Source organism: Maylandia zebra, linkage group LG9, assembly GCF_041146795.1.
Source record: "Maylandia zebra isolate NMK-2024a linkage group LG9, Mzebra_GT3a, whole genome shotgun sequence".
NCBI lineage: Eukaryota > Metazoa > Chordata > Actinopteri > Cichliformes > Cichlidae > Maylandia > Maylandia zebra.
In genome coordinates, this window is record NC_135175.1 from 25,476,413 (window position 1) to 25,496,535 (window position 20,123).

General features: G+C 43.3%; 1 protein-coding gene across 19 annotated transcripts in view; it reads left to right on the top strand.

Moving 5' to 3' along the window:
• The window catches only part of scrib (scribble planar cell polarity protein), a 79,752-nt gene that overhangs the window by 55,356 nt on the left and 4,273 nt on the right, over positions 1-20,123 (top strand). For 2 of the 19 annotated variants that reach the window (XM_076888229.1, XM_076888239.1), the window contains exons 25-43: positions 131-250; positions 1,462-1,518; positions 2,070-2,126; positions 3,350-3,430; positions 7,728-7,799; positions 7,953-8,006; positions 8,471-8,524; positions 9,008-9,130; positions 9,789-9,899; positions 11,173-11,223; positions 11,444-11,608; positions 13,234-13,393; positions 13,484-13,679; positions 13,762-13,851; positions 14,037-14,219; positions 15,582-15,721; positions 15,829-15,869; positions 16,388-16,462; positions 18,458-18,515. In XM_076888229.1, coding sequence (XP_076744344.1) covers positions 131-250; positions 1,462-1,518; positions 2,070-2,126; positions 3,350-3,430; positions 7,728-7,799; positions 7,953-8,006; positions 8,471-8,524; positions 9,008-9,130; positions 9,789-9,899; positions 11,173-11,223; positions 11,444-11,608; positions 13,234-13,393; positions 13,484-13,679; positions 13,762-13,851; positions 14,037-14,219; positions 15,582-15,721; positions 15,829-15,869; positions 16,388-16,462; positions 18,458-18,515 — 1,888 coding nt within the window. The other 17 variants (XM_076888236.1, XM_076888241.1, XM_076888237.1 and 14 more) reach the window with 15 other exon arrangements.

Genomic DNA, 20,123 nt, shown 5'->3' on the forward strand with positions numbered 1-20,123 from the left:
TCTTTATATCAGCTAATGTATATTCCCTTTTATCATGTACCTGGCTTGAGTGTTTAAGTAGAACTATAGCTTTCAGTTAAAAACATCTCCATTTTCAAAGGTTTAAACTGTACTCTGTGTTGGTTTTCAGGCATCTCCGGGTATCATTGCCAACCCATTTGCAACCGGTATTGTGCGAAAGAACAGTATGGAGAGCATCTCTTCTATAGACCGAGACCTGAGCCCAGAGGAGATGGAAATAATACAGAAGGTGTGTTTTTACTACAAGTGTACATTTTAACTTCTATACATAAACTATATATAAAAGATGGCCACTACAACATTGATTTTTGCACTCCTTACGCTCAAAGTTTAGCGGTTTAGCTGGTGAATCTAAAAGTGAACTTATATGGATGAGAGGGCAGAGTGTTATCTGCTAAGACCACAGTCGCTCAGATCTAGAGTTGGTAGATCTGAGCGAGGTTACTGGCTTATGCCATGTGAAATCGATTTCAAAGAGGGCATTGAACAAAACCTTTAACCTTGTTGTTATTGTTTTAGTCACTACCAGATTGGTGTGGTTGCCTCTAGTTTGCATAGAAGACACACACTTGTCTCCAAATACTCCGTGATGAATAAACAGGCAATGGCGCATAATGCGCACCTACCAAATTATGCTTCCAATAGAATCATAAATTAGGATAATGAAGCAGGACATGCTTCAGATGCATTGCTACGTTATAACCATGCAGTGTCCCTCAGTTTCGACTCACTCTTTAACTCCAGCTTCCAAACATCCTGCGCCTTCACAGCAGGATTCACTAACCATCTGGTGGCAACACAGTGGCTTCATTCTTTAATATATGGTCTATGATTTGAAGTTCATTTTGCTGCTTGAGAAGCTGCAGATTTTTTCACTTGTGCATGAGCTTCATTTTTTCATTACATTGCTATCACTGATGTACTTAAGGTCAGGTACTGATGGTGTTGATTTTAACATGCAGAATGCACTTTTGAGGCTCCTTAAAGATCCAGCAGATCCACATAAGTGCAGTGCAAAGCTGGTGTACTAACCAAAGCCGCTGCCATTCAGCGCAACCTGTGAATCGGATGTTTTATTCAGCAATTCTGCCACACCAGCACAGTGCTTCCACAGCAGTTTGGTGTTAGCAAGTGGAGTTGTACAGATTTACTCATTCTGGGCATGCACGCCGCACGTACCCATCTTTCTATCGGAGCGGCCAGAATGCGCCAGCCCAGTTGTTTATTTTGTCCAGATTAGTTTTTGGGAGGCTGCCCGTTCTAAAGGAATGCAGGGTCTGCTGGTTTATTGAATGCCATGTTTCTGCTGTTTCTCTGCACACGTTTAGCCGTAACCACGTTTGCCAGGGCTTATTTACAGAAACTGAATTGCCTCTGCTGAGCTTTACATGATGAACAGTAGCTTTTAGCATTGTAAGGTTAAATGTTGGTCTTCGTCAGGAGTCTGAGATGGTGAGAGAGACATCACAGTGGGAGCGAGAAGAGATGGAGAAAGTGGTAAGTGAAATTGAAAATCATTTGTTTTGGGAAAGGTAGAGAGCAGATTGATGAAGATGAATCAATGCAAGAAAACTCAGTTTTTCTGTGGCAGTATAGCTGAAAAGAAATTATACTGGGTCTGCAGGGTGGAGTTAGAGTCACATCCTCACGTTTGCCTGTTACCGGGTGAATGAAGCTTCCCCTCTGCACCCTGTGTGGGCATCATGTTTGACAGAACTGTTCCTGCAATGTCCCACCTTGCATGCTTTTTCTGCTCCTATAGCCGATGAATAGAATACTTTTTAATGTGTGTGGGTTCTATCCTTTCTTTCCCTTCTGTTTCTTTTTTTCACCTATCCTCTACCTTTGGTGCGTTATGTATGATCCAAAATCATCCAATCATTCCATCTCCATACCACTTTCCTCACTGTTGTTTCTCTTCTCTCTAACACTACTTTCCTCGTCTTCCTCTTTATTTCAACCCTCATCGCATTACTGTGTGGCTGTGTGTGACTGTGTGTCTTCCCCTCTGTACTTCTCCTCTTCCTCCCCTTCCTCTCTTGGTGAAGGAGCGAATGCGCTTGGAGCGTGAGGAGGCAACTCGCCTGCTAGAAGAGGAGACTGAGGTGAGATACTCCTCATCAGCAGGTCCTCGGGTGAACTTCCTGTCTGCAGTTTAGACACAAATGCTAAATAAATGTGTCTTAAACTTTTATACATTTTCTTTTTTTAAGGGACCCACTTTAAATTGGAATAGTTGTGCTGGAGGTGCCCTGATAAGTGTCCACCTGCAAATGTAACCAAACAAAGGGTACAAACACTTAAATCATAATTGAAGCAGCTCCTAAAGGAAAAAAGAGGAAATTCCCAGTCTTCTTTTTGACTTTTAGTTTCAATTTTTAAAAAATTTAAATCCTTAAAAACAACTCAATCTCATGGAAAAACCACCCTTAGATTTATGAAACGTTCACATTTATACATTTAGAGTCAGGAGTTCCAGATCAGTGCAGGTGATTTAAAAACCCTGGAATTAGGCTTATTAAACCTCATCTGAGTTCTGGATTTCTCTTTGCTCTTCAGCATCTTTAAAAAAGCGCTTTAAAAAAAGATCTCTAAACATTTAAACTAAAGCGTTTCACTTTAAGGAAAATCTACTGTGAGTGAGGTCAAATACTGACTGTGAAGCACTTTTTGGTATGAGGGACTGAGCAGCCGTTGCCCACTCATTAAATTGAACTCTAGGTAAGGTAAATGACTTTAATCACACTGGAAATCCAACACGAAATGTCTCAGAAAGAAGAGATGTAGTGTTATGAAAGGAAAAAAAAAAGTATTGCTATAAAAAAAGCAAATTTAATGGAAATAAAACTCCTATACGAAGCTGTTTCAGCTCTAAAAGGCTGATGCTAGGATGAGGGTTGCTACCTTTTTCCGCAGAAGGATATTATAGCTGTTAACATTATTTGTGGAGCTGTGCTATTTCACGTACTGATCAAACAATAACCCAATCCACAGATTTGAAGGCTTATTTAAGCTTTATAAAACTTTTACAGCTGCTATTTCAGCTGAACATATTTGATCGTCTAGTCTACATATAATGATAGATTATGCAACAACCCTGAGGTTTCCTTTGATATTAGACATCAATTACATGTGTTTAAATTGTCATGCACAGCTGGAAAACTTTTAAGACTATAGAGTAGGAAAATCACTCACAGTGAGACATACAGAAAGTGCCAGTATTGATCTTTCGCTTGATTTCTTGTATTTGTTATGTGACCACCTGCTCTTTGTAAACTAAACTTCAGTGCAGACCGTCTTACCTCTGGGTCTGTTTATTTCCCATCAGAGCATTGGCACTGGACCGCTAAAGCTCGACTACAAAACGCTAGCTGCGCTGCCCACCACGAGTCTGCAGAAGGTCAGCAGGGTGAGTTTTACTTCATGTTTGTCTGATTTTTACTTTTCAGAGTTTGTAAAAAGAAAGCCTTCTTGAGTCAGCATTTTGGGAGCGGCCCATGCAGGAAGTCTCTTTAAAAGCTCAGAATAGACCCAGCGTCAGTCAGCTGGACCTCTATGAGAACTTAACACCTCCATGATCTTCACCGCAAGTCAACATTGCTGAAGACTAAACCTTGACTGCACAACACACAACAAGAGCAGAAGTAAATGAAGAGTCTTACGGGAAGACTAAAGTAATCCGGGAAGAATCACAAACGAAAGACTAAAAGAAAAAAGTGCAGAAGATTTTGGGAATGGAAGAAGGCAAAGCCCGAAGTCAGTCTTTGTATTCTGCAAGTGCGAGAGGGGGAGCTGGTGAGATACTGGAAAGGGGACAGCTGTCCACTATCAACTGGCCTATCTGTGATATTTTAAACCAGCATCTGGTTCTGAATTGGATGGAGTCTCCCGGGTGGGTGGGATGCTGGCGGACGGGGGGTGTCGCCTAAGAGGAAAAGACAAGTGTTTCAGTTTGAGTTCCCAGTCTTAAGGGGAATACGTTTGAGTGAACATAGAGCTCTGTGCTTTTACCGTCCTACAGTGAGTATAACGAGTTTAACTGGAGGAAGTTTAAAGATTTAAAGCGACTCTGTTTTCTGTTTTTTCTGAGTCTTTCTGTCCTGTCTGTTCTCTCGTCAGTCTTATTTTAATCCAATTTTGTCTGTAATATGGTTGTTTAAAAACATTTTTTAAACAGCAAATGTTAAATAATTTGCATTAATAATGCAGCTATGTGTGAAAGTTGTAAATTAGCAGCAGTACAGGCTTTTTCTCAGTAACCTGTGAGAGTAGAACTTAACCTACATATTGTCTGCAGCTGTTCCTGCTCTGTGTGCTAGAGCTGCTCTGCACACGTGGTCCTGTTCAGACTGTACTGTAAGAACAGCTTGTTGGTTAGTTACACTCATAGTGGACCAATATTTTAAATTGAAGGGGTTAGCATCTCATAAGCCCTGATTTTGATGGTGAAACACAAGTGGGTGTGCTTCATAGCACCGCTTTGTTGTAAAAATGTTTCAACAAAAGAACAGGTGCTGCTTAAATATTAGTGATACAAGATGTGATTTATAAGAAGTTGAGATTCAGACCTGAGAGCAACCTGCTAAACTGCCAATAGATAAATGTATAGAGGGCCTTGTTTTATTGGAACTGAGTGTGAAGACAGGGTTGTATTTCCCATTTGTTGGTGTTTAAATCAACCTCTCTCTACTGTTCCTTCATAATAAAACCTTTCTAAAATAAAAATAAAAAGGGTGGTTTAACCAAATTCCTAGAATTTTCCAAGAAGTTCATCCCGATTTTTAACTCAGGTTTACAAAGGTTGAATTTTGACGTTTATATTTGACATCAATTTTTTGTGATGTTGCCTAACGTATCCTATTAACGGCCCTAACCGATCCAAATTTTTAGAGTAGGGAAAACTAGTAGTGTTGTACTCCAGAAATTCCTGACTAAAAATGTGTTAGACCCATTCAGATGTCATTTAAGATAATCTGATACTTTCTGTTAGTAAAACTTTTTATTGGTAAATATGTATTTGGTTTTTAAGGACATCCCAAATCCTGATTAATGGAGCTATCATTTAATTTTACACAGAAAACATTTTCCATAAATTTTGTTCTGGCACTTCAGACTCTGCTTTCTGTTACTGATTCATGGCATTCACTTAAAGCCGTGACTGAAGTGTTTAAACGCTTCAGTTCCCAGGTTGCTTTGGACTTCCCAGACAGCTCAGCGCGTTGGCATGCCGGCAAACGAGCAGCCTGACTTTGCTCTGTCACAGCCGGGCCCCAGCTGTCCCTCGCAGTCGGTGTCAGTGCCAAAAGGGCACTCGTTCACATTCCACCTCGCTGATCCTCATCGCAGCGCCGACTCTGACAGTACAGAGCTGCCTTGCTGCTTCACAATGCTCGCTGTATTCTTAGTGTGGCTATTTCGATTATCACCAGACATGTCAAGGCCATGTGGGATAAATTCCACTGCAGTTTGTCTGAACTGACCAGAAGATTTTTTACGATTTTAAGGTCTTAAGTATGTGAAACAGAACATGGCCGAGATTCAGTTTCAGAGTGAACGTTGGTTTAAAAGCTGCGTATTCTCTCAGCTGTGACACGAGCAGTAGTCGTCACTGTTAAGTACAGGAGGAGCTGAAGGTGTGCTGGAGCCCGAATGTCTCACTGGTCTGATAATGTTTATTTAAAGCACATGCTAGGAGTGTGGGCTGCGGCGAGTCTTGAATGATGGCCGCTGGGAAACGTATCTTAAAGGCTTCGGGAAAGATTTAGTGAGGCGAGGGACTCTTTTTTTTTAGCACCAAGACGCTTCTCTGTCGAGCTCATCTCACGTTTTAGAGAATGTATCAGATACTACATGAATGTACGTATTCAGTGTCCACATATTGTATTGATTGTACTTAATTAGTTTCAAGCTGACCCTAAAAAGCGAGTTTTAGTATCTTTATTAATTTTTTTTGTGGTCATAATGTTAAAATATTTTGATGACAAATGAGTCATTCATGCAACCTTCTATTTAAGCACAATGAATATAATATATATCTCATTACACAAGCAGAAAATTATGTGTTTCTTTGTGTTTTCATTCAGTTTAATCTTCTAACGACTGGCCCGTTGGGTCATTCACCATAAACAGCATCTTCATCCAGTTCTTTCTAACTAACAATGAGTTCAGGATCAAAAGCAGGGCTTAAATGACTAAGCCCTAATCCAAAGTCCTTTTAGGGTTTAATAGCAAATATTTAATAGAAAAATCTATTTGATTGGCGGCTTTAAGGGTTAGAATTGATCAATATAAGTGCATCTTATCCTGTAAGTTTAATCCTATCAAAAGTTACGCATTTAAAATTTAAAAAACTGGCATTTTTATTATTGTTTATAAACCAGTCATGACCCATCTGGTGTACCTGTAACTGGGAGATTAATCTGTAATATTTTGAAAATAATAGTTGAAGTCCTACAAACAGGCCACTAATGTTTTTTATGGAGCTGTTAAGTTGGCACTTCTATTGGAGGGAAATTAAAGATGAAGAGAAGATCATTGCACTTCCAGTACCTGCAAAAACCAGTTAGCCTGGGGGGGGGGGGTGTTCAGTGAGTGTACCTGAGATCACATACAGTTAAAGTTTTAGAGTTACAAATTTAGTTTTCTGCTGTTGAAATTGGTGCCCCTTGGTCTCTGCAGTAACTTTAGTGAGAACAGCCAAACCTGTGAGGAGGGAATTGAGGTGGTAATCAACTTGTTTTGTCGTTTAATCTAACTGAGAGCAGCTTCCTTTCTTCTCTGTATTCTGGAGTTCCTGTCACTGGTTTACTGTCTGTCTGTCCCCCTCTTTCCTCTGCTGCTGTGCAGTTTTCTGTCACTCTGACTGATCCTATGGAGGCCCCCGTGCAGGCCCAGTACACAGCTCCTTTAAAGCCCCTAGGCTTTGGTTTAGATGAACCCTCTAAGTCCCTCAGCCACTTGGACCCTGAGTCCAGCTCCAGTCTGAACTCAGACCCCAGCTATCTTCAAGGATCCCATTTCTCCCCTGATGGGACCTCCACCCCCCAGAGTACTGGCTCCACGACACCTCTTAATTCATCCCTTGCACCTGAAGAAGAGGAGTGCCTGGTGGACTCTCAGTCGATTTGCTTCAGCGAGAACCCTTTCTTGGTGGCTAATCGCAGAGGAAAAGGTCTTCCTCCTGGAGAGCAGATCCTGTCGGGGCCTCCGGTGGGCTACGGCAGACAGGGGCAGCTGCAGCCCTGGCTGTTCAGCAAGGCAAGAGAGACGCCCGCCTGAGTGTGGTGTGGAGGCAGCATGGTGTGTTAACAGAAAGCTGCACTCTGAGATAAATACTCTCAGTTGGATGATTCATGTGAAAGAATTTTTTTTCTCTCTAGGACGCTCTTTGGCCAATTCATTCATATTAATCCTGTTTTAATAATAACCAGCTGAACAGTTGCATGTTTTTACTGTGAGCACAGAGCTTGTGGCACCTCGTGAGGTATTTGTGAGTCTGTGATGAGGATCGACTGGAATGTCTGAGCCGACAGCTGTGAGGAGGAGGAGGGTCACGAAGGAGCACGGCACAGAAAAGCGCATGTTTAGGGAGGCGTAAATTCACAGCTGGACTAAACAGTTTTTTGTTTTTGTTTTGTTTTCTGCTCTGTGTTTTCAGTGAAACTGAGCGGCTGTTAAATTTGTGTCCTTACTTTTTGTTTTTCCAGGCGCCTTCCTCTGATTTCACCAGGACGGAAAGCCCAATCAGGGAAGCCCCTTACTCTCCTACTATCCAACCGGTAAGCGGCTCTTAAACCCAGCTCTTCTATTATTTATCGCCTGCTCTCATACCAATTTTTTAAATTTATTTATTTTTTTATCCCTTTTCCATGAGTCACTTGTAGCTCTTTAGAGGAGGTATTTGACACTTTGACCTCTCCTCCCACCCTTAGCCCAGCCACCACTCCTCCAACAGCTCCCTGTGTGCAGGCAGGGAGACCCGCTTCGTAAGTGGGGCATGCGGCCCTTTCAGCGCTGGCCTGGATTTCTTTTTTAGCTCACGCTGCTCTGAGCTCTCTGACAGTAAAACATAACTAGCTGAGTGGTCTGAAAAGCATGTGACTGCTTCTCCGCAGCCAGCTGATTACTCATGGTTTGCCTCATGCAGACTGGAGAAATAGATCTACTGACCAGCTATGGCTTAATATCTTCTCACTGGGTGATCGTTTTTGTTCCCCCCTTGAGCTTTATCAATCTGCGTTGCATATTACGACCGCTGTCCCACATTTGGTGATCATATTAGCTCAAGGTAAACTCTGGTAGCTTCGAGTTTTCTGAAGAGTGTCTTTATGTGGCCTGGCATCATCCTAAAAAAGCCCCTTAAGTTTACATTTAGTGATTTTATTCACTGTGCTGCTGATCCATGCATTTCTGTGTCATTGTCATGGCTTTGTTTTAATTTTCGTTGCAGGCAAATATTCATTACACCTCCACTCCCACTGTCAAGGACAACCCCTCATCATCAGTGAGTGTCTCCAGAGCTCAGAAATAGCTGTTTTAGGATGATGTATTTTGCAGTATAAGAGTAGAGTCCAGTTTGTGTCCGTTTAACCACATATATGAAGCTATTTATGGTCTTGTATTTGATAGCCTACTGGTTACTATACAGGTGGGTGCTAAAGTGATGGAATTATTTCCCAGGAACAGTTAAATAAAGTCTAAAATCTAAACATATATATTTCATACATACAGTCTAGCCAGTATAGTAATGCATGCTAAAGTGCTAAACAGACCCTTAAAGTCTCTTTAGGTGCTCAGAATTGCCATGCCTGAAGTAGCTCTGGAGGAGGCGGAGCTTGATGTTAATTATGTTCTATAAAATCTGCAGACATGCTCAGATGTATTTCACTCATCAACTCCACCCACTTTTCATTCATTCTAATTAAACTTCATCAACTCAAGCAACAGTTCACTTATATTTTACTATCAATATTTGTTTTCCTTCCAGACGCGACCAGGTGCCATCCAGCCAGTGGGGCGTGTTCGGCCCAGCAACTCGCCCGCCACACCAGACGGCCACAGCCCCAACCCCTTTCAGCATGGCCCCTCCCCCTTCAACTCCCAGACCTCTGTAAGACCCCTCACCACCACGTAGGGCTGTTCTCTCTCTCTCTGCTGTTGGCGTCCGTGCCACATGCTGTGACTATACAGCCTAAAAAATAATGATAGTAATAATACTAAAAAAGTGCAGCAGTTACAGGTAATTATGGCACACAAATGAGGTTCCAAAGAAGTTAAAACCAAATCTGAAGTGTTTGAGTGCACAGGGGGGCTGAGTGTGTTCAGCCTCGGGCACATCTTGAGGTTGTAATTATTTGAGCTCTACCTGAAGACTCGACCCAGGATAACTCCTAAAAGTTAACCGCCTCGCTCATTTCATTCTATCGGCAAGTAGCTCAAGTGGATCAGAAAATACTGATGAACCTATGATTTCATCTCACGTCTTCCTGATTGTTTTATAAAGTTGCTCATTGACGGGAGAAATCTTCCATTGCTTTGAACTCTCCAAGCCCTACTGTCTGTCTTTTTTGGCATACTCCCTCCTCTCTCACATGAAACCAGCTGCCATGCTCTTCACCTGTTCTCCTCCACAGTCTTCTTCAACGTTGCTGGTTTTTTTCATAGTCTGTCCTCTCGTCCATGTCTCCGTCTGTCTGTCCTCCCCCCCGCCTCCTTTACCATATCGACCTCTCCCACCCTCCCTCCGTGACCCCCTCCCCACGCTGCAGCCTCGCGCCCCCTCCCCCTCCTCGCCCGACGAGTTTCCCATGAATGTCAAGCAGGCATACAAGGCGTTTGCCGCCGTGCCTCGCTCACTGGCAGTGCTGGAGCCGCCGCAGGTAGGCCGTGCTGTCCGGACTCAACCGGGTCACTACAACAACACAAGCATGCTGTGCTGCCTGGTTGGTCTCGTGCCGCATCCTCCTGACTGGAGCAGGCTGCGCTAAGTGAAGCCTGCGCCTTGTTGGGGGGGGCCTGTGACGTGCTGTGACGTGTGGAATGCCTTCGTTGCCATCATCTGTCATATTGGTGTTGACTCTCGATCCATCCATCCGTTCATGTGTGGCTCGTGTACCAATATTCAGTCACATTTATTTAAAAATATATTACACCCCTGTGCAATATCGCTTAAATGTCAAATGATTAAAAAGTGCATTGTCTCTGTCCTTTAGCAAAGTAGTTTTTCATCCCTGACTGATTGCCTCCCTGAGCCTGGTTGTGCTGGAAATTTCTCCGCTTGCTCATAGGTGGTCTATCAGCGCCTTATAGGTCATATGATTGTTGGGGTTTTGTCTGTTTTCTTTGTATTATTGGAGGGTCTTTAACACCTTGAGGCAACTATTGTTGTGATGTGATGCTATATAAATTAAATTGAAATTAACTGAATAGTTTTTGCCAGTTGTGGTTTGCAAACTAAATTAATATAAATATATATTGTAACATTAGTGATGAATTGTACATAGAGATGGTTTATTACCCAGCAGGGTGCTTCATAAAGTGCCTCATGGGATGAAGGTCACCCAAACTTGGTCTTCTTGAAACTATGTAGCATAATTAACCTAACATGCAAACACTAAATGTCAACAAAAGAGCACACATTGAACGCAGTTATAAGGCTGCTGTTCAGTACTCAGTTGAACTGTTAAATGTACAAATGTACATGATCGTGGGATTTTTATAAAACATTTTCTGTAGTTTCTGTCTGTATTTAGAAATCGGCTGACAGTTATTTGCAAACCTTCACCAGACTTTGTGACTATAGCAATTGTTCTGGAGACAAGTTGCCTCCCACCAGGGCCTAGTGGGAGGCAACCTGTGGCATCACCTTGTGATCAAAGTGGACAACAAGGTTTTCACTTCCTTAAAAATCCCAGGTGTGCTGAGTTCTGTCTCAGCGATCACACTCTACTGTGTTTGTTTTTCATTGTTCATCTTATTAGCAATGTAGTTACACTTTTCAATCATTTGACGTGATATTGCAGGGGGGTGTGCTGACTCCTGTACGTCCTGTGTATCTGTTAATCGGTCTGCCTGTCCTCTGTAGTCATTTCAGTCCTGAGTCATTTTTGTGTCCTTCATGTTGCTAACACTCATTTCTTGCACTACCAACAGGACCTTTATGGCACAAGGAACAACTTCCAACCAAAGCAACCTTCTCCAGAGGTGAGTAAACATATCACAGGTGTCTGCTGTACCACGTTGACCAGAAAATAAAGACAGCAGTTGTTTCTAGACATTTAGTTTCTAAAAGTCCCCCTCTACAGTTTCATTATATTTGGGTCAATATGGTGTTTAAGATGTGAGTATTGAAGCTGTAGCTTTGCACATCTGCTCAAAGCGTGCTGCACTGATCATCTGGTGATGACCTGTGTGGCCTTTTCAGCCTGATTTGAACAACGAGGTGTTTGATGACACCGATGGTCGGGAGGGAGCTGGCGAGGGTCTGACCGGCAAGGTCTCCCCTCGGCAACCCCTCTTATCAGACCGTCGTGAGTATATGAGCTTTGCAGCAGTGCCGCGCCGCTCCACGCCTTCCATGGACCTGCAGGTACCCACCGCCTCCAACACAGCTAGAGCATCCCTGTGCTCATGTGCTTGGCTTGACCGGTGGTGGGGTCTGTGCTCCTACAGGTTGGAGACAACTATGCTACTTCTGTCAGGAATTGGGAGCGTCAGTTATTTGATGTGATGCAGCTTAATGGTGCTGGGTAATATTTTATGGCTGTTCTTTTTTCGTCCTCCTTGGTCTGAGATGCTTTTCTTGCATCTTTAACGACATCTTTTGACCTTCTTGCGAATGTCTCTGCAGCTTTAATTAGTCGGAATTAGTGCTGCGAGGACTTTCTATGTGTAGATGATCCTGCATTTAACATCTTCCCAGACACCAGAGTTTTTTTTTTTTTTGTTTGTTTTGTTTTCCTTGTGCTTTTGCGTTATCACAGAAAACGAACTCTAACATTTGTTCTGTTCAGCAGTAGGGCTGTGCGATATGACCAAAATCTCATATCCCGATATAAGAATTCTGTCGTCTGATAACGATATAAATCACAAAAATTTAACATTTTCTGTAAATTCTGTGAATCTTGGGCAGCTCGACTTGCGGGAAGTGTTTCCAGCTGCGCGTCATGTAGCTGGAGTCGAGTGTTTTAACCGATGCATGAAACTATACATTTTTTTTGACATAAGTTGTAACGGCCGCCGTTTTCTTTGTGAGTATTTATTACACGGCGTGCTGCGGGGAAAAGCCTGTTCTAACGTTTGAGTCTAAGGTCTAATTTTTAGCACCTGGCGGCTTTTTTAAAATTCTCATCCGTAAATAATCTGCTCTTTCACGTGATTTAGTTTATTTTGAAAAGCCTCAACGGGATCTTGAGCTTTATTGTGAAAGGTTTATGTGGAACATAAACAAGCGGACACGCGATGCTGTTACCGTCGTTGTTGCTAACGACAACGCATAAAAACAGGCGCTTGTCTGTCCGTAGTGTGGTTATATTAAATATAAGAGAAAGAGAGAACTTTACGAAATGAATATAGCCACTACAGTGACCATCAAAACGATGAAAAAATATTGCCGTAAAAAGTTTATTTTGCGACACCACCAAACAAACGATAGCGCAAAATGAAACGATAGATGTTTTTATATCGTCATCCGATATATATCGTTATATCGAACAGCCCTATTCAGCGGGATAATTTTCCACAAGTTGACACCACTGTTATGATTTTGAAGCATAAATGCAATTGCAACAACTTAAAGTGCCAACACGGGGTGGAAGAGAACTAAACCACAGCTGCATGACCTGAATTTCACCACAATCACTAACCTCCTGTGTTCATTGTAATAACTTTAAAAGTTCTTGTCGTCTCATTTAGCCACTTCTCTGTGGGATATTTACTGGGGTGTTGTATATTTTAGAATAAAATCTGTGGAACTGTGACGTTAACCAGACATCTTATTTCAAGCATCTAACCAAAAACCTTTATAGATTTAGAGACGAAGGAACCTGATGTGCAACAATGCTGACTCGTGCAGACTTCAGCATTCAATCTGCAGCACTATACGAATGTTATTATAATATAATTGCTTTTTCAGTAGGGAAAAATGCAAGCGCTCTAATTTCAGCATTTATCGCTTCTAATTTTGTTCATTTTGTCCTGATTTTGATGCCACAGAGCCCAGTATTTGGTGGTAAGCACAGCCCAGAGCAGCGCTCTTTCAGGGATAGACAGAAGTACTTTGAGATCGACGTGAAGCAACAGACGCCAGAAAAACCCAAGCCTCGAGTCTCCCTCGTCGGGGAGGATGACCTCAAGAAGATGAGGGAGGAAGAAGGTTTGTTTCCTGAGTGTCCTTCTTAGCCACATGCAGCTAAGGAATGTGTTCAAATCAGTGGAGTGTGTTTACATGATAATCTGTTACCAGAGAGGAAGTTTGAGCAGCGAGCGCGGGAGTACTTACTGGATGATGACGACGAGGATGAGGATGAGGAGGACCTGGCCAAGCAGGTGGCACAGATGAAGGCCACCGGAAAGGTGTTGCTGGATGGAGTGGAGTACAAAGTGGAGCCGGTGTCCACCCCATCGCAGCACTGCTCCACACCGCCAAACTACAGCTCAGGGTGAGAAGCTGTGTTAGACGAATCTATTTTTCTTTACACTTTCTTCCGCACACTGAAGACTAATTGTTCGTTTTGCATGAAGGCCTTCTTCAGTAGATGGCAAGGGAGACTCTCAGAGGAATTCATTGGAGGACAGCTTCAGGCTGGAGCAGAGGCCCAACTCAATGACTGGGTAATTACAACACACAGGACAACATGTTTACCTGCTGTTAGCCACTGATCACACTCCTCGCATCATCCTCCCAGTGCGGTGGTCAGTTTAAGCTGCAGAATTTTCAATTTCTCCCTCTGATGACTGAGTGGGTTCAGAGTTCAAAGCCTAGAAACCAAACTAACTGCACCCATCTATCCCATCAGTCTCGTCCCAGCCTACCCCGGGGAGTCAGCAGCTCCCATCCGAACAGCCAAAGCAGAGCGCAGACACCAAGAGAGACTTCGTATGCAGAGCCCCGAGCTGGCCGTGGCACCTGACAAGGACCTGTCCCCTGCAGAGAAACGAGCCCTGGAAGCCGAGAAGAGAGCAATGTGGAGGGCAGCACGGTAATACAACCATGCCACACGTTAAGCAAGGATAATAAAATAAGTAGAATGTAATGCTTTCAGGGCTAAACCTCGATTTGTGGATTTATTTCAGCAGTTTTTGAGTAACAGGAGACTTAACTTGGATGGTAACTTTGGAAGACGGCAGCATCCACACGCAAAGAAAAATGCGTACCGAAGGAAACCAAGGATCAGACCAGACTTTTATAGTTGCAAATTCTTTAGGGTTAGAGACACTTCTGTCCCACGTTTCCTGTTACAGTTTGTCAAGCTAGTAAATAAAAGGCTTCAAGAAGTTACTTTATGTCAAAGCAAACGTAAATTCTCGGTAGATTTAGTTTAGTGACTATCCTGCGTGTGTGGTCTGTCTCTGTCTCACTGTTACTGTGTCTAAAAATTGTCTTATTTATCATTTCTGGCTCTCCTACTTATATTGGTGTTTTACCTTCCATTCTTTGGTTTTCTTCTCTTTGTCTGTGTGCCTTTCTTCCTGTCCTCCACATTCCTCCGTCATCCTGGCGTACACTTTTTTTATTCCACTCCCTCCCTCTCTCTGTGACCTTGTGGGGCACAGGCCCTATGGCCTAGAGGAGGATGTTAGGCAGTATGAGCAGGACCTGGCTAAGAGGCTCTACCAGGCCCGAGTGAGGGCATCTCAGGGCACGGCCGCGGCACCCCAGCCCCCCACTTCCTCCTCTACCTCCTCCTCTGCAGCCTCCCAGCTCAGGTCTGCTCCTCGGCCCCGGCCGCCAGGGCCAGATGCACGGCATCGTGGGGTTGTGCTGGGGTGCTTTGATATTTGGGGTACTTTGCTAGAGGCCGAGTTCGGAAAGGTCCAAGCAAGCACTCGCAGCAACACTGACAGTGCTTCCGCTGCCTTTCCAGTGCCGTACTGCTTCTGCACGTCTCTGCTGTTTCCCATCTCCAGCTCCTTTTGGTTCCCGCCTCTCTTTTCTTTTCTCTGTCTTGTCTTCCACCCTCGTTCTGCAGAACTCTTCGTTTTCATTTGTGCCTTGCTGTTCTTTTTGTACTGTTACTAACACGCGATCCGCAGTAAGTACGCAAGCTTTCTGTGAGCTGAGGGTACGCCTACTAGCAGTAGGTGGTCCCTTTTCCTGGAGTGCATCCTTAATTTTTGCTTTGAAATTACATTTATTTTATTTATTTTTTTTTAATCCCAGCAAACCAGGACAAGGAACACCCCAAAAATAGCAGTGATTGGCCTGCACCCACCCGTAGTGGTGTGCATATATGTGTGTGAGAGAGAGACGGTGTCAGTTTTTTGTCTCCCTATTTCTGTAAAAGTTGGACTTTATTAAATGCCTTTGAATATTTTTTTGATTGCGGTCGTTCCTCCTGCAGAATGAAGTCTCTGGAGCAGGATGCACTGAAGGCTCAGATGGTCATCGCCAAGTCTCGGGACGGGAAGAAACGTGGGACACTAGATCAACTGACAGAGTCACCCTCGCCTGCACCAACACCCTCTCCCACTCCTATGGAGGGTAAGAAGCTGCTGCTAAAGGAAACTGTGTTTGTCTTTTCACCTAAAAAGCTCATTTTCCACCCTTTTTTTTTCTACCTGCTCAAGTACATTTCTTTGTCTGTTTAGCAGAGCTCAGTCCTCGAGGATTAACCTCGCCCGGCAGGCTGGTAAGATTTAATCCTGAATTTCAGTTTCTTATTGACTGATTTAATTGTTGTTTTTTCCCCCACTTGCTAGTTTGTACTGACTTGGAGAGCTTGAGTCATCATAATATTTAAAAAAAAAAAAAGCTGTAACACTTACTTTACAGTGTGATTTAATTGAATAAAGGAAACCGTCAGGCTCGTTTGTTCACAAGCTGGAAGAGGTACATTTGCATCAAAATACATTGACATGAATCCACCATCTTGCTCATTGCCACTCTATCCAATCAGAGCTGAAAACACACACACTGCTCTCCCATCAATGCCACAGCTGGCTGTTTAAATCACCCATTTGCCTCTCTGCCCTCCACTCTCCCTCTTCCATTTTATTCTGTCTTTTCCTCTTATTCCCTGACTTTTTCCCCTCTTCCGCTGTGTTTTCTCCTTTCTATACTTTGTCCCACTTCCTCCATTTTCCTCTCTTTTGTTTCCCTTATTTCCCCTCTTCTCCCTCTGCTCATTCCTGTTTGCTATCCTTCTAGTCCGTGTCAACAAAGAAGTTTGACTACCGACAGTTTGCTGCCATTCCTTCTTCCAAACCCGTATACGACATCCAGGTATTGGCTGCATGCCGATCTCCGGAGGCATCAAGCCTCCTCCTCCTCCCTCCCTCCCTTCCCTGGCTTTCCCGTGCTGCCTCTTCCGTCTAGTTTCTGTTAATCCGGAGGCCTCCCTGTGACTGCAGTCTAGGTTGTCGCTCAGTCATCGATCCGTGCTCTCTCTCCTATTCGTGGTGTGGCTCACTAACTCTCACCTGCACAATGAAGGTGGACTTTTAATCTAAATAACAGCACACCACATCAGCCTCCCTCCCTCCCTTCCTGCCTCACACCTGTGACTCACAAATGTAACAGCATCTTTAGCTGTATCCATTCACATCTATCTATCTCGCAGCCAACTAATCGGTCGCAAACATTAACGCTCAGCAGCTGCTGGGATGCAGAGAGGTCTTTGATCCCACTAACCTGGGTGGAAAACTCTGTATCTTATTCACTCTCACACTCACTGCCATCAGTTGTCTTGTTCCACGCATGGGTTGAACATCATGCAGAAGAATGACATGTCCTTCTTGACATTTCCTCTCATCTGCGCTCATCTCATCTCATCCGCTGATCTTCTGTGCTCTCAAGAGGATAACGGTTCCGTTTGTATCCGTCTGTTTGGGGAAGAGTTAATTTCCTCCCGTGTGGAGGAAGAGAGGGGAGAAGCAGGGGAATCTTGGTGTAGAGGTGGAGCAGCAGCGCTTGTTTGCAAGTGGTCGTTTATTTCTGAGTCGAATATCCGTCGTCTGTGACACCGCTGTCTGGGATTCTGGGATATTTATGGATATTACAAAAATTTTCAGTTTGTTTGTTTCCTGCACGGTCGTTTAAGCCTTCGGGGGTTTCCAAACCTATCTTCAATCTTCACAGAGAACAAATTATTCGCAGTTGTAGTTATTCCTTGACTTTATAGTGGCTGTGAACTGAACCCTCCACTGCAGTATATAATATATATATACTTAATATAAAGCAAATTCCAATTTTGAAGTGTCAGGCAATGATTTTTACCTTTTTTGAAACAAGATGTCACAGATGAGGGTTGGATCTGACAGGCCTATGCTCCCCACGTGCTCAGTGAGACTTTGCTGCCCACGACCTTGCAGACTGGGAACACCCGACAATAGCTGCAGTTTTAGAGATCCTCTGACCCAGTCGGTTAGCCAGCAAAATTTTGTCCTTTCAAACTCAAATCCTTACATTTGCCCATCTTTCCTGCTTCTATATCATAATGTTATCTCTGATCAGTGTATACTGTCTTCGATCCCTGCAGACAAATTCAGTAGCTTTTAAAATGAAATTTACATGATGTCTACGTCGCAGCTGTATTTAAGTCAAGCGTATTATCCGGCCGAACAGAAGAATGCGTTGTACACTGATTGGTTGAGTCCCCCGCCTCCTAAAGTGGAGTGGAGATATAAAGGGAAGCCTTCACAGCTCGTATCATGGAATAACTCCAACCACAGCTAAGTCTGTGTTTGTGCATCATCTGAAAAACGTCTGAGCCTGTCATGTGTGTCGGCTTCAGTTGAGTGACACATTAAATTCTTTGTGTAGAGTGAATAAATAGATAATTCACTTCCAAGCATGATCAATTTAATTCAAATTAAGCAACAGATGACTCCTTACAGTTCTGCTTGTTTTTTTTCTTTGTTTTTTCCCCGTTGTGCATCGATGCATTAGTGCTGTTTCTCTGTTTGTCCTCTCTTTTGTGGGTGTGTCCACCTGACACAAGAAACCTCGACGCCAATGACTTAATCGGCGCCCTCTTCTTTAACACGCCCGTTTCTCCTGGGGGGAGTAGTTGAGTAGATGTACTCTGGCTTTGTGGCTCTGACAGATTAGGAGCTTCAGTGCTGCCTGCTAAACTGCAGAGAGCAGCTGACATGTTTCCTGACAGTCTCCTACCTTGCCAGCCCCACTACTCACCTGGTGAAGGCTTCCCCTGGGCTACACGCTATTAAACCCCAGAGTCAGTCCCTGTTAATAAGAGTCTCTTTTTATTTCTTTCAGTCCCCAGACACAACTGACACAGACTTAAAGTTCATCGATGACGGCTCCAGTAACCCAGGTACGTGGTGCTGATTGTTATGCCCTGAACTGTACCAGAAACCTCATTTATTTGTATGCATGGGCTTCTTCCTGTTTCTGACTTTCAAAATAAAAGTCTTTGACACAGAGTGCAACTACTGTAGTAGCGGGAATTCTTGCTGATAAACAATGGAAAAAAAGAGCTTATGTCAAAAAAATTTGGCAGATAACAAGATTTTAAAAAGTCTCGTCTTTGGATTTACTTCTAAGAAGAAAACTAAAATTTTAGAAAATAACTTCAAATAAGTAAAAATATTGAAACAATAACTCCAAACTTTTACTTATGAAACACAAAATGATTGTTTTCAGTGTCAGAAACAAGCTGCCTAACCAGTGTATTGAGCCACAGTAAGAAATCAGCTGTAAGATAAAAGCAGACTTCTTTGAGGTATCAAGCAAAATATATAGTTTTTATTTCTGTATAACAAAGATATTGATGTGACTAGGGATGGGTACCGGTGTTCTGACATAAACGGTAGTAACCAGACTGAAAAGCAGCGCACATTTCGGTGCTTTTTTTTCCTGAGCTGTGATACACTTTAGATTCTAGCCAATCATTTTACGTTTCCGAGGATAGTGGGCGGGGCCAGGTACGTACGTTCTTTTAGAGCAGAGCTACAGATTAAAAATGTCCAAGGCGAAGCGGTCAAAAGTCTGGCTGTACTTCACAGCAAAATATGCAAACTCAGCAGCCTGCAACAAGTGCTTTAAGGTGATATTGTGATACTGTCAAAGGAGGTAACACCTCAAATCTGATGAAACACCTGGCGACGCATAGCGTTTTTTTTTTTTTTTTTTTAAAGCCGAGAAATGCGCCGTATTTGATAGCTTGCAGCGAGACCTCACACCGAGCACATCTACTGCGGGTGTTGTGCCTGTTATCGGACCCGGAGTTAGCAACATCCCCCAAAAACCCGAAGAGGAGAGTCCTCGCCCCTAGCCCTGCCAGTGTAGCAGAAATGATGACGGATGATGACGGCAGCAGCCGTTCTTCTCTGCGTGAGTAGCTTAATGTTGTTCGTGTGTAATTTACGTTGAGTAGGCTAACCACGTTATTACATTAATGCATGTAAGGTGAACTAGCAAACATCATCATAGCTACATGCGGCTGTCTTCTTGTTTGATGGCAGATACTCCCTTCACCCTGGCCTAAAAGGCTAAAATGACCAAAGAAAAAGTGGAAAACAGCTAAACATGAGAGGTTTTTGGACAAAGTTTGTGTTTTTTCCATTGTTTAAGCACTGCTTCCAGCCAAGAGTGATACCATATATGCCCCATAGCTGCAGAAAAGGCTAACATTGTTATCTTTTTACAAAAAAACAGCTGAACATGAGAGGTTTTTGGACCAATTTTGTGTTCTCCATTCTTTAAGCACCGGTTTGAGCACCGTTTGAGCACCGGCACCGTTTCAAAAGTACCGGTTTGGCACCGGTATCGGATAAAACCTAAACATACCCATCCCTAGATGTGACCGTAATATTCTGATGTCACATAATGATAGTACAGTCATTTTAATCCAACACCGCCAAGAAAACGTGGCAGGAAACTTCTCACATGTGTAGAACAAATAATGGTTTCTGGTACAGAT